Raw genomic sequence first — 14,675 nt, 5'->3', positions numbered from 1 at the left:
CGGCTACCCACAAAGGATTTGGCGATAGACTGTCGCCTCTCTATCGACATCGGCTTTTCGGGTGTCGTTTCGACCTCCACCAAAGCTTATCTGTGCTTGTCGACATACACCAGCGATTGTTCGAATGTATAATAATATAACCAAATATTCAGTCTTTCACCAACGTATTTTGTATGTGTCGACATTCTCTAATTTCAGTCTTTCACAGTAACATATATAAGCACACGTGATAAATGTATATTTGTTTTTAAATTTATATACTTGTCAATAATTAATTATTGAAAATTTATAAAATGAATAGTTATAATAAATATAACAATGCCTAAATTGTAATAATTGTAAATATTTCCAGCCATTACAATATATAAAATACATTTAATATATTTTGTTTTACTGTTTTGCCATAAATTGAAATATTTATATTATTATAAATAAGTTAAAATAATAAATTAATATATATAATTTTAGGTTGAAACTGAAATATCTAAGGAGAAAAATGCATTATTACAAAATATAAAACAGCTTAAACTTAAAATTCATGAATCACAAGAGAAATATGACAAATTAAAAAAAGAAACGGAATCTATATTTGAAGAGCAACAATTGACAATAGAAGATTGTAATCTGAATCTTAGTAAAGTGAAAAATGAGTTAGGATATGAGATGTAAGATCATTTTTATTTATATTTTTTTATAATTAACTGAAAAATGTAATTATAATTGAATCTGCTTAATACATATTATGCAATTTCACTACTCATTTTATACAGAAAATTCTCTCATAATTTTACCATTCAGTTTTTGACAACATGCAGCCATTTTCTTTCTAAGAATTTTAAACTGAACTGAGAAAAACATTTTGTACTGATCTTGAGACACACTGATTTTGTACTGTAAATTACACTATTATCTATCATAGGACTTGAGATAGGCATGCATGGTGTCCAAATCAATAAATATCTAACTACTGATTACCTATACTCTAGTGCAATTGCATTTAGAAATTGCATAGCAGAAGCAAATGTAGTCTAATACAATGTTTGTATCTATACCTTGTATGGGCATGTATGTCTTCATATCTCAATTTGATTGTAACTGCATAAAGCGTTGAACAAGAACATTGTCATAGTGCTCTTGTATCTATTTTTAGTCTCTTAATCTATTTTGCAAATAAAATAAGTAATGATGATAATTTGTTTTATAACAAGTAAAAAATTATTACATTAGGCTAATTATTTTTCTTTCACCAGCAATTATTATTAGTTGAAGAAAACTAATTAATATAATAACGGATTTTATTTTATACAGTATCTCAATTTTCCTGAAAAATACATGGACATCATGTATTTTTCAGGAAAATTGAGATACTGTATAAAATAAAATCCGTTATTATATTAATTAGTTTTCTTCAACTAATAATAATTGCTGGTGAAAGAAAAATAATTAGCCTAATGTAATAATTTTTTACTTGTTATAAAACAAATTATCATCATTACTTATTTTATTTGCAAAATAGATTAAGAGACTAAAAATAGATACAAGAGCACTATGACAATGTTCTTGTTCAACGCTTTATGCAGTTACAATCAAATTGAGATATGAAGACATACATGCCCATACAAGGTATAGATACAAACATTGTATTAGACTACATTTGCTTCTGCTATGCAATTTCTAAATGCAATTGCACTAGAGTATAGGTAATCAGTAGTTAGATATTTATTGATTTGGACACCATGCATGCCTATCTCAAGTCCTATGATAGATAATAGTGTAATTTACAGTACAAAATCAGTGTGTCTCAAGATCAGTACAAAATGTTTTTCTCAGTTCAGTTTAAAATTCTTAGAAAGAAAATGGCTGCATGTTGTCAAAAACTGAATGGTAAAATTATGAGAGAATTTTCTGTATAAAATGAGTAGTGAAATTGCATAATATGTATTAAGCAGATTCAATTATAATTACATTTTTCAGTTAATTATAAAAAAATATAAATAAAAATGATCTTACATCTCATATCCTAACTCATTTTTCACTTTACTAAGATTCAGATTACAATCTTCTATTGTCAATTGTTGCTCTTCAAATATAGATTCCGTTTCTTTTTTTAATTTGTCATATTTCTCTTGTGATTCATGAATTTTAAGTTTAAGCTGTTTTATATTTTGTAATAATGCATTTTTCTCCTTAGATATTTCAGTTTCAACCTAAAATTATATATATTAATTTATTATTTTAACTTATTTATAATAATATAAATATTTCAATTTATGGCAAAACAGTAAAACAAAATATATTAAATGTATTTTATATATTGTAATGGCTGGAAATATTTACAATTATTACAATTTAGGCATTGTTATATTTATTATAACTATTCATTTTATAAATTTTCAATAATTAATTATTGACAAGTATATAAATTTAAAAACAAATATACATTTATCACGTGTGCTTATATATGTTACTGTGAAAGACTGAAATTAGAGAATGTCGACACATACAAAATACGTTGGTGAAAGACTGAATATTTGGTTATATTATTATACATTCGAACAATCGCTGGTGTATGTCGACAAACACAGATAAGCTTTGGTGGAGATCAAAACGACACCTGACTTATCATTTTATGCAAAATGTAAAAGCAATAAATTTGTGTTCACCCTGCATTCTCAGCCTTTGCTCATCTGCACATGCATAAATTTTTGTGGCTTTGTACTGTGTACAATTGCCTATATGCATAAGAGTTGCAGTATAAAATCTGGTGTTGTCTTTGAGTTACAGTAACAATACCCAGACCTTGTAAAATGCAGAAAATTTTTTAATTCTTTTGCATTTTTGCAGAAGAATTTCATTTTCCTGTTTCATTTTCCTGAAGAAGGTTGAGTACAACAACCAAAAATGTTTGGTTGTTGTACTCATGAGTACAAGGTTGAGTACAACAACCTTCTTCAGAAAAAAGAAACTACACTTTAAAAAACATGATCTGGAAAGTATTCTGGAACAAGTTGATTTTAATATTAACATTTTAGAACAATGAAAAGTTTAAATGACTTCTATGTAAATTAAAATATAAATATACAAATAAAAACCAAAATCACATTCAAATAAAATAACAGCTAGTTTAAAAAATTGAGTAGTATTAATGTTTTTGTTTTATAAACATTGTCAATGAACAATGTTTAGTGCTTTTCAGTAAATATACTCTAAAGAAAGATCCAAACCAAGATGTATAAATATAATTTTGATTGTAATGTCCCAAATAAGAGCAAGGTATTTTAGAACACTAGAGGACAAGTGTCTGGTGAAAAATGCAAATTGCTGGTCACTAATTGCATTATAACAAATTTACATTAAATGAAACTGTCTTAAACAGGATATTCATATAAAAAAATATTGTATATCCTACAAAATAAGTGTTCCATATTTTTTAAGTCGTTTTTCTTCTAATTTATTTTATCTTAATTAAAATGAATTAGTTAATCTATATATCCTTAAAATTGATTGATGTTCTGTCAATTTCTCTAGATATTTGAGTTGATTTAATTGGCCCATGCAATGTGAAAGTTTGACACTGGTAAGATACACTTGAACCTGCTGATTCATTGCAAATACAGTCAGTGCTGTAATGTTCTGACTTTTTTCCAATGATGCTAAATGCTTTTTTTGATTATTGATTGAGTGGGTGGGTCAGGGTGCTGTTTACTGCAAATTCTGACCATCCCTGTGTCTGTAACAGGAATAGTGTATATCCTGGGAGTTGTAGGTCACTTAGAGGATCTTTAGAATTTCTAATCGAAGAATATATTTGGGTTGCATCTAAATGCAATAGAGATATTATTCAATCTTTCTAATTCTTTGTAATTTTGATGTACCCCAATGATTTGAAAATACCATTGGTCTTTGATTTTGGAAGTCAATAGGAGTATTGTTTGACAAGTTTCTTGATAATGATGAAGGATAGCCATGTTTTAAAGTAACTTTTTTGATGTAATTTAGTTCAAATATTTTGTCTTTACTGTTGGAGATGTGTGACTCTTTGACTGTGAATCTGAAAGCCACCAGTTTATATGAATATGACTCTCTTGATATAGATTGAATAAACAACACAGTCTTGATTCAATGCAGCTTCTTTTAGGTTACAGCTTTTGTATATTTGCATGACATTTTTATTATAGATAAAACAAATACTGTTGAATGAAAAAATACTTAATGTGTTCTTTGACTTTAATTATTTTAGAACTTAAATGTAGCATCTCTTAACCTAACCACTAACTGAAGGGTGATATTTAATATAAGATGATGATATCTTGAGAAATATTTTGAAATGCTTTTATAACAGGCCAGTAAAGTAATGTTTGATTATTATAGATTAAAAACCCAAAGATCCAGCAATGGATATGAATACAGTGAGTAGCAATTTCCACATACCTATACTTGTTTCTGGTTCCTTGGATAAAAATTTAGGATTGATGAATTCCATATTTGAATTGTAAACATAATATTGTACAGTATTTACAAAATTTAAGAAAATTTTTAGTTATTCAATAAAATAATTTAATGTTTAAATATTTAATGAAATAATCCTAGACGTAAATGTTTTTTTTCACATTTACGAAATCTCTCTCTCTCTCTCTCTCTCTCGCCAGACTTCAATGAATAAATAAAATAGTCTAATAAGACTATTATAATTTGTTATAATAAAGTAGTTTTTTATATTTATTGAGGTAATTTTTTAAAAAATATTTTACACAATTTTAAACTGTAGTTATAATTGTAATATTTCATTCTTATTGGATGTTTAGTGTGATGTCATATAATTTTATCCAAATATTTCAGTTTTGGTTGAAATTAGAAAAAGATAATTAACTTTTTTTAATCAGTTATTGGAACCTATGGCTTTACAGAGTACTTTTCAGGACCTTGAAAGGTCCATGCAAAAGCTTTCCTTTTTGACAGATACTATTACATTAATTAAATATGTATTGTACTCACAAAATATCTGTCTTGTTTGTAATAATAAGTTAATAATGGCTTAGATTCACAACTTTCTCTCTACTCTTAATTGATGAGATCCTGCAAAATATTTCTTAGTTTTTATTTCAAATATTTATTTTAAAAATTAGAAATTCATTCAAATGGCTTAATGTCAAAGTATAATAGCAAAATATCAATTATTTAGATTAAAATATTACAATTACTCTTTTATGCTTAAACTTTGTAGGTTTTATTTAATGTGAAATAGTATTTTCTATAAGAATTTGTAAATTGACTCCAATGATTTTCAAAATTTTCTGATTACACTTACAGAATATTTCAGTATTTAATTTTAGTTTTGACTATTAGTAGGCATCCTGTTATAATTAGACAATATCAGAAGACATTTTTGATATCTATCAGTAGATTAACTTTTATTTTAAAACTATTTCTAAATAAATATTCTAAAAAACATTCAATTTGAAAGTGTTTACTTTGTTTTCATCAAGGCATCAAATTAAAAAGTTATGCAATTTTAACTGTCTCAATAGATATTGACATTTAGTTGATATGATTTTTAATTTTATAATAATAAACTTCAAAATATCAAATAATCAGTCTTTGTCTTCTGATTAAAACAGACTACATAAATTAAATAACGTCTTCACTTTCTTTTCATTAACACCAGTGACAGTCCAAAACAGAATTCTTATATTCGGAGATGATGTTTTTATGAGACTATGCTCACATAACATGATTTAAATTGAAACAGTATCCTCTGGTAAATTAGCCAATTTCACAATAAAATACATAAAGGTAAAAATTTGAAACCTTGGCTGATGGTGTTTAATGTTGAAAGGTCATCTCCTTTTATAAGAATTCTGATTTGGACTGTTGCTGATGTTAACAACAGAAAGAAAGTGAGGATGTTTACAAGGTTTTTTTAAATATTTACTTGTACTGTACAGACTGCATATGACAAAACTTATGTTATTAATCTCAGCAGAGGTTGTTCTTTGAAAAATTTTTGCATACATTCAATGAAAGTCTGCCATTGCAGTTTAGTTGTCTAAATTGTTGTGTTCAAAATTTCAGTTTAAGATTATTATATTGTTTAGATATTGTAAATTATTTTTTAAAAAATTTTTATTTTATATGAATTTTGTTCCAAAAATTTTATTTCAGTTGTCTGCAAAGAGAGAGTTGTTCTTTCGTCAGGATGGGCAACCAGTTTCTACTAGTATTACATCTAATACAACTACAACAACTACAAGCACAACGAATTCGGTGACGTTAAAAGAATCTATATTCAATAAAGAAAAAGAAATTGTAAAAGACATGTCACATTCAAAGGAATCAGATGGTTATGTTGGTTTTGCCAATCTCCCAAATCAAGTCTATCGTAAAGCAGTCAAAAGAGGATTTGAGTTTACATTAATGGTTGTAGGTGTGTATTATTTTTAATTTCATCTATTCTTCATAAATAATAATGTATAAATTGTGTGTGTGTGTGTGTATTATTAATTATTATATATATATAACTAGTTAAGCATAGCTAAAAATAAATGTTAATCAGAATTTTGACTCTTAGGCATAAATGTATTAAAGATAATATAAAGAAAAATGTAAATAATAATTAATTTGAAAAACTAGATAAAATTCTGACTACTTAACATAAACGGAAAGTTAATAAATTAATCAATTTGCTTCTGTTATGCACTTTTAATAATTATGATGATAATTAGAACTTATCCATTAAATAAAGTGCCTGTAAAGAAGGATGATGTACTTAGTGTGTCAGTAGTTCTATCTTAAACAGGTATCATACCACATACACTACAAAAAACTATCATATTAAACACATTGAGGTGAGGACTAGAGGGTTCTGTCAGACTTGAATACAGTTTTACAGCAAGGAATTTGAAGTTTGAAGTGAATACAGGATTAATTATTACTGTTATAGAAAAGAGATTATTTTCGAAAAGAAGAATATTTTGTTGTTGTAATAGTGCATTAACCATTTATTTCACAGTTACAAATAAATTATTGTTTATATAGCAATATAACTTATGGTATACACAGACAGAAATTTTGGTTTGAGCTTTAAATATTAGATTCAGAAAATCCTCTGCTTCAGAATTATTTTGTAAAATTCAACATCAACTGTAGACATAAATTTCATCATCAAATGAATGCCTTGAATCTTCTCTAACTTATGAATATTTCATTTCCTGAAATGGATACTTTGACTTGTAGAAGACAGATCTGCAATACTTGTTTGTAATGAGTTTTCATTCTTGAAACTTTATTACAGGTCTAATTACCATGGCTTTTCTTAAAATTAGTGAAAGTATTATTTGAGAGAAATTTTAGTTGTACTAACTAAACTTAGTGTAAAATCATTGTATGTAATAAATGTTTTACTTGGGATATTATAGTCATGAAATCAAATGGACTCATTTGAATAATAATGTAAGCTTTGTTGCAGGAATTATTCTTATCAAAGACACTGAAGACCAAACTCCCTGAAATTTTCAAATATTTTTCTTTATTTGAATGAATGTCTTTCTCTACATACAGTAGAACCCCTCTAATCCGTCACCTTTGGGACTGGGGGTATGGTCGGAATGCAAAAAAGGTCGGATTATCAGAAAAAAGTAAAATAAACAATCTTCCCCTTTGTCCAGTCTTTGTAGCACTGCTAATTTTTCATTTANGCCACACACTTGTTGGCTGAGGACATTGTCTGAAATAGCTTCAGTGGATTCCCCATGTGCTTCCATTGCATTGATTGGAATTTTGTCCAGTTCATGGTAATGGAGTTGTTTCTCATCACTGGTCACAAACCTGGACATGAAGCCTGCTGGATTCTGGTCATAGCATTACAGGAGATGACAGCTCCTGTCTTTATGTTGTTGCATTTGTGCTGCAGTCAGTAATCTTAAAGTGCTCATGCATGGTGTGCTATAGGGTGACTCTGGCAAGTTCTGTGGCTGCCTCTATTTCCAAAAATATGATGTACCTGTTTTCCAGGATGATCTGCTCCACCCAGGGAATGTTGATTGTCATTGTTACTTTCACTTTCCTTCTCTGTTTGTGTAGCCATGTTTTCTGTGATGGTGCTTGTTCCGCACATACTGCCACCAATTGCTTATGAATCTGTAGTATTCACACCCTCCTTCCAGGGAAACCAAGTCATCTGCTGTTTCCCTTGATAATCACTCTCTATGATGTCAACTCAGTTGCTGACTGAAAAAATTTGCTGTGGTATTCACAGTTTTTACTCTTCTGTCCAGTGTTGCCATTTAAAAAGCACACCAATGCCTAGCTAATGGTGCCTGTTATAACATGCGACATTAATATCAGCATAAAACATAAAGCATGTTTGAAGTTAAAATGATTTTCTAGGCATGCTGTGATACATGAATGGAAAATTTTTGTCTTCACATTATTTTTCTGCAGTTGGGAATGGTGCTTTATTATAATATAAAATTTTTTATTTTTTCATTTAACACTTAAATTCATCACATTAACTGGGTAGTTAGTAAAATCATGGAATGTTCTCATAGAATGTTTTGAATGGGTGACATACCCATTCAAATGATTCTAGGAGAACATTGAGTTAAATGATTTGGCTAATATATTGATTTAAATTGTGTGTGTATATTTGCAATCTGTTTAGAATTATTAAAACTATATTTTCAGTTGGCAACCTATAGTTGATTTTATAGAGAGTAAATGTGAAGAATACCTTAATGCAGAATCTAGAGTTAACAGAACAACTATTCCTGATACTCGTGTTCACTGTTGCCTTTATTTCATTGCACCTTCTGGGCATGGGTAAGTTTTTGTTTGTCAAATATTAATTTTTTCTTTTTTTTCTAAAATTGTATTATACATTCTTTATTGTACATTTGATTTCAGACTCAAGCCTTTAGATATTGAATTTATGAAACAGTTACATGATAAAGTTAATATTATTCCACTTATTGCAAAAGCAGATACGTTAACACCTGAAGAATGTTCTTTTTTTAAAAGAACAGTGAGTATTAAAAATTTAAATTTTAAATTTGTTAAAGAAAAAAGATATTACAATCTACAGTATTAAATATTCAATGTTAAGGTATAGTACGGGGGCTATTTTTTAAATAAGGTCCATTTGTGAATGAAAGTGAGAATGACGTGCGATTGCAGCAATGTGTATGAGCATCTGCTTTCAGCATGCTTTGCGTGTGTTTAGATGCCATTGGCAGCCATATTGTCTGTCTGTGTGATGAATTGTAGAAGTTTATAATGTTTAAGAAAATTGAGTTACCTGCCGACTGCAAGATACGATCTGTTATTCAATTCCAGCACAAAAGATCATGATAACTGTCTTTTGGGACAGGAAAGGGACTTTGTTAGTGGATTTTATGCCAAGAGGCACAACAATCAATTCTGATGCTTATTGTGACCTTCAGAAAACTCCGCCGTGCCATACAAGACAAGCGGCATGGCCTAATGTCTTCTGGTGTCAGGCGGCAGATTTCTTTGAAGTCGGAATTTAAAAAATTTTTGAGTGGTATGACAAATGTTTGAACAAAAATGGAAATTATGTAGAAAAGTATATAAAAGTATGTAGAATATGAGAAAAAATGTATTTTAATAATATTTACAGTATTTTTCTTCTTATTAAAAAACAGACCTTATTTAAAAAATAGCCCTTGTATATACTATTATGTATATTTACAATATATTTTATATTACATATTTTTTCAATAACAATCTGTACCGTACCATTTTAAAATTTTAATTGGCATCCTCTTCTTCACATAGCTTATCTGAATTTTTTTTCCAGTTATTGTTACTAATATTAATAATAATTAAATGTTAAACATTTGCAGTTTATCATCATTGAATTTTTCTCATATATATATATAAAACTGAAAAACCTGGATTCTTTTTTTCTGTTCTGTATGCCAAAAATGGCCACTAGGGGTGCCCCTAGCTATTATTTAAATTAACAATAAATTCAGTATATTTTTATTTGATGCGATTTTTTCCCACTAGGGACATCCCAGACTACTAGAATAGAAGGATTAGAAGTACGAAATAATCTTAATCTTTGTTGTTGTTTTTTGCCTGGGCAATGCTGGGCTCATCTTCTGGTCTAACTGTATAAAACTGAAAAACCAGATTCTTTCTTTTCTTTTTTTCTTTTCACTGTATGCCAAAAATGGCCACTATGAGTGCCCCTAGCTATTATTTAAATTAGCAATATAAATTATTTTATATTTTTATAGTATAATATTCAGTATATTATTATTTTTATTTGTAATTTAGTATGCCCTGATGCCTGCATCGGGCCTTTCAACTTGTCATGGTTTATAACTCTTTTTTAATTTTATAGATATCAAATCTTATCTTTTTCTATTTTCATAGAAAACACATTGATGTGATTTCTCTTAAACTTGAATAAATGAAACTTTATTGACTTCTATAATAAAAATGATGCATTTTTTTTTCTTTCATATGGACAGTATTTTGAAAGAAATTGAATTTATTACAAATGCAGAATTTCCCACAATATTTCTCCCATCTTTGTTTTGTCATAAATTTCTATCTGCATTTCAGCATATTTTACCAATTTGTACAATGATTTTTTTTAATTATGGTTAGAGGCCATTGTTTGCCATTCTTATAGTTGATCTTTCATTCTTTAATCTTTTTAATACCCTTGCAGTTTTAAGCCAAATGTTTTCTTTTGCAGATTATACAATATCATTTTACTTTCTGAAGATTTTTTGAGTAAATACTGTAGTAAAAGAAACAATTTGATTTAGTATTTACTTTTTAACATAAGTAATGAATAATTTTTAAAACCCTTTACTTTTGATTATTTTTCAGATTTTAAATGAAATTGCTCAAAATAAAATAAAGGTGTATGAATTCCCAGAATGTGACGATGAAGAAGAAAACAAAGTACAAAAACTATTAAAGGTATGCATTAATCAGGTATGATTTCTTAATAAATGTACAGTAGAGTACAGCTGATTATTTATTGTTCAAAAATTTTTTAGAGAACTTTCTTAAATAAATCTCCAGTAAGTTATCACCTTTAGAATGACCAATGTATTTTTACCACTATTTTTTTTTTTTTTACCAGAAAAAATCTTTTGCTATCCTAGTTTTTTTGGTAAAAGTTGCTTTTTCAAAAATTAAGTACTGATGATGTATAAGGAGAACATTGAGTTAAATGATTTGGCTAATATNAACTGTTTGTTAGCATAATTGCTAACACAATTATTTTTTTTTATAGCTGAATAAAATTGTAATTGTTATTGTATAATTTTATTATTATAATAAATTTTATAAACTAAGTAAGGGGGAACTTTATCTCTGCTTCACTTCCTGTCTTAAAGGCTTTAACCCCCTATTTCTATATTATTATTATTATTATTTATTTATTTATTTTTGATTGAAAAAGCTTAAAATCATTATAAACACATGTATTTAATACATATAAAATAGATTAGATTTATAATATGAACTCTTAAAGTTTGCTTTATAAAATGGTATATTATATAGTTTAATTGTAGTATAGGATTATTTTATGTACATAACTTTTAAAAATTAGTATTATTTTATTTATTTAGTTTTTATTTTGAGAACTTCTGCATGAGTTTGTCTAATTAATCTTACAAGACTTTTTTTAAGATAAATATTTATATTATTATATCAAACCTTATAATTTAAGACTTTCATTTAAAAATAAACTTAGTTATTTATCTACTAATATAGTACATAACTTACATTTATGAAAATAGACAATATATTCTTAAATGTATACTAGGAACGTATGCCATTTGCTGTAGTTGGAAGTAATACACTAGTTGATGTAAACGGTAAACAAGTAAGAGGAAGGAAATATCCTTGGGGTGTAGCTGAAGGTATTTTTTTTTCTTTAATATTTATAAAAATTATCATTATTTTTATGTATTTCTGATTTTTTGAAAAGTTATGTAATCATAATAATAATATTTCCATGAATATATGGGCTGATTGTCTGCAAATAACTAATATATATATGTACTTGGTATTATTGAGTGTAGATTAAAATAAATATCTTGTTTTTAGTTATAGAATATATACTGTCATGAGGGAAAAGAGTTTAATAAGCAAAAATTATTTTGATGATTATAACATTTCACATATTTTTAATCATTTATTTTCATCTGCTTCATAAAGATAAAGTTCAGTATAGTTCTGGAAATTTGACATTCTGTAAAACTTGTGTCATTTAAAAACAAGAAATACATGTAAACTAATTTTTATCTGTATAACGTAACACTAGGATCAAATAAGTTATTGTTATTCACTGGCATCACCTGATAATAGCATTAATTCCACATGTTAACAAAGAGTATAACCCTTTTCCAAGATGCCACTGCAAAACACCACCATGTAAGTGTCACTAATTCAAAAGCAGTCACTAAGTATCTAATGTTTTTTTAAATTAAAATTTAACGACAAACAGAAATAGTCATTACTAGTACATAGTTAATACATATACAAATTTGCACATATAATATCTTTATGAAAATTTTGCTATTTAGACTAGCATCATCACTATCCATGAAATCATCGTTTTTGGTAATTATTTGGTAACCTTCTCATTCCTAATTAATTAAGTCAAGTTTGCAGGCCTCTGTTGTATTAGGAAAGATATGTTAGAATGTAGTTAGCATATTTTGAAACATTCAAATGTACTAAACTTTAAGTAAAAAAAAAAGTACTTGAAATTGTGAAGAGATTTTAAATTCACAAGTATTGCTAATGGTTTATATAAATATATATACAGTAAAACCTGTCTATGGTGACCATCTACGGTTCCTTCAAAAAGTGGTGTTTTTAGACAGGTGATTGTCCAATACAGGTGCTCCTGTATTGGACAACCTTTGCTGGTTCTTTTAGCCATTTCTACTAAAAAGCAAAACTCAGGATGAGCAAAAATAAGCGAATTTTTTCAGTGATAGAGCTATATTGGTATTGTATTTTATTCTTATTGGATAACCCAATTTACAGGAATTGTTGTGATATTATAAGACAGATTTAATACCAATATTTTAAAGATTAATACAATACTCACATTTTCTTGATTATAATGCACACTTTCTTTTTTCTGACTTAATTAATTCGACTTGGTTCTTTTCATTTGTTCTTNGGAAAAATATGACTAATCTGTCTAGTGGTAAAAAAACGAAATTACTTTCCGAACAACCCAATATAATTCTTTCTAATCATATTTATAAATAATATAACTATGATTATAAAGAATATAAATAAAATATAATATAAATTTATCTTGTTGTGTTTGTATAGAAAGTGTGGTAAAATTTTCCACATTGCTGGAATTATGGATTTGAAACTTGCTCCAAATAGACTTGTAGTAATTTCAAAATTAACTTTTTATTAATTATCAATGTTTCACCTGCATTAGTAATAAGTTGTGAATTATTCATTTGTGTTTAGCTAATATATATATGTTACTGTGAAAGACCGAAATTAGAGAATGTCAATATTCTCCGGTGAATGTTGACACATACAAAATACGTCGGTGAAAGACCGAATATTTAGTTATATTATTATACATTCAAACAATCGCTGGTGTATGTCGACAAACACAGATAAGCTTTGGTGGAGGTCAAAACGACACCTGAAAAGCCGATGTCGACAGAGAGGCAACAGTTGTCGCCAAATCCTTTATGGGTAGTCGAGGTAGGATAAGGTCGTACCTCTTTTCCTGGCAACAGTTTGGTGGAAATCACCCACTTTGTCACTGGATGGTGTTTTTGTTCTTTTGATCCCATGAGATGGGGATCGGTTAGTCAGGTCAAGTGGCGGAGGATGAGAGGGGTCGTCGGTAAGGTGTCAGCGATATTCGAATAAAAGATACCATTAACAGATCAGTTCGTAATCATGTTATAACGTAATCAGTTCGTAATTTGTAAAGAAAAGTTACTTTTCGTAGATGATATTTCTTCTCAAGAAATATTGCTGAGAGAAGCAGCTACAGCTAATTCGAAAAGTGGAGGGTAAGGATATACAGTAGAGCTCCCTATAACACTAGATAATTCCATGTTATATGAATTCCATGTTGTACGAGTCACTTAGCTTTTACAAATATGTGAGCCATTCACAGCCCAGCACACATATTTGTAAAATCTAAGTGACTCGTACAACATGGAATTCATATAACACGGAATTATCTACAGTATTATAAGGAGGTCTACTGTACACGCTGTCATTGCAAAAAGAAGTGTTCCACGAATAAATGCAGTTGTAAAAGCAAGGGACAAGAGTCCCTTGCTTTTAACCATTGCAAAGAGAAGTGTTCCACGAATAAATGCAGTTGTAAAAGCAAGGGACTCAAAGTGCCATAACAGTTTAAGTTATTGCAATAAATAAGATTGTACAATGTCAATCACATAATTTACGTATGAGTTTATTATTGTATTATTTTCATTAATGATTTCGAACGTACAGTACTGTTCGTTGTAGGTTCAACAGTTTATTTACATGTGCTGTTACTTAAACTTTCTCCTATTTTGACATATTAAAAAGTTGCATTTTTGTCTTAACGTAATAAAAATATTTTTATTCAACATTCACCATCAGTGCATGCTGAATGTCGACATTTGCTGGTGTAAGTGAGAAAT

The 14,675-nt window shown here is 28.1% G+C and overlaps 2 protein-coding genes across 11 annotated transcripts in view; both read left to right on the top strand.

Annotated features, from left to right (window-relative positions):
* The window catches only part of LOC111630144 (septin-7-like), a 141,606-nt gene that overhangs the window by 96,960 nt on the left and 29,971 nt on the right, over positions 1–14,675 (top strand). For all 10 annotated transcript variants that reach the window (XM_023374189.1, XM_023374185.1, XM_023374186.1 and 7 more), the window contains 4 exons: positions 8,683–8,817; positions 8,902–9,019; positions 10,864–10,956; positions 11,810–11,906. In XM_023374189.1, coding sequence (XP_023229957.1) covers positions 8,683–8,817; positions 8,902–9,019; positions 10,864–10,956; positions 11,810–11,906 — 443 coding nt within the window. The remainder of the gene's footprint in view (positions 1–8,682; positions 8,818–8,901; positions 9,020–10,863; positions 10,957–11,809; positions 11,907–14,675) is intronic.
* LOC111630145 (septin-7-like) lies at positions 4,380–6,454 on the top strand. The gene is made up of 2 exons (XM_023374196.1): positions 4,380–4,409; positions 6,163–6,454. Exons 1-2 carry the CDS (start codon positions 4,395–4,397, stop codon positions 6,439–6,441), a joined length of 294 nt encoding a protein of 97 aa, XP_023229964.1. The 5' UTR covers positions 4,380–4,394; the 3' UTR covers positions 6,442–6,454.

Source organism: Centruroides sculpturatus, unplaced genomic scaffold, assembly GCF_000671375.1.
Source record: "Centruroides sculpturatus isolate CEXI.00-Female unplaced genomic scaffold, Cexi_2.0 scaffold684, whole genome shotgun sequence".
In the NCBI taxonomy this organism is placed as follows: domain Eukaryota; kingdom Metazoa; phylum Arthropoda; class Arachnida; order Scorpiones; family Buthidae; genus Centruroides; species Centruroides sculpturatus.
The sequence above is the reverse complement of the archived record's forward strand: the minus strand, read 5'-3'. Positions and strand labels throughout refer to the sequence as shown.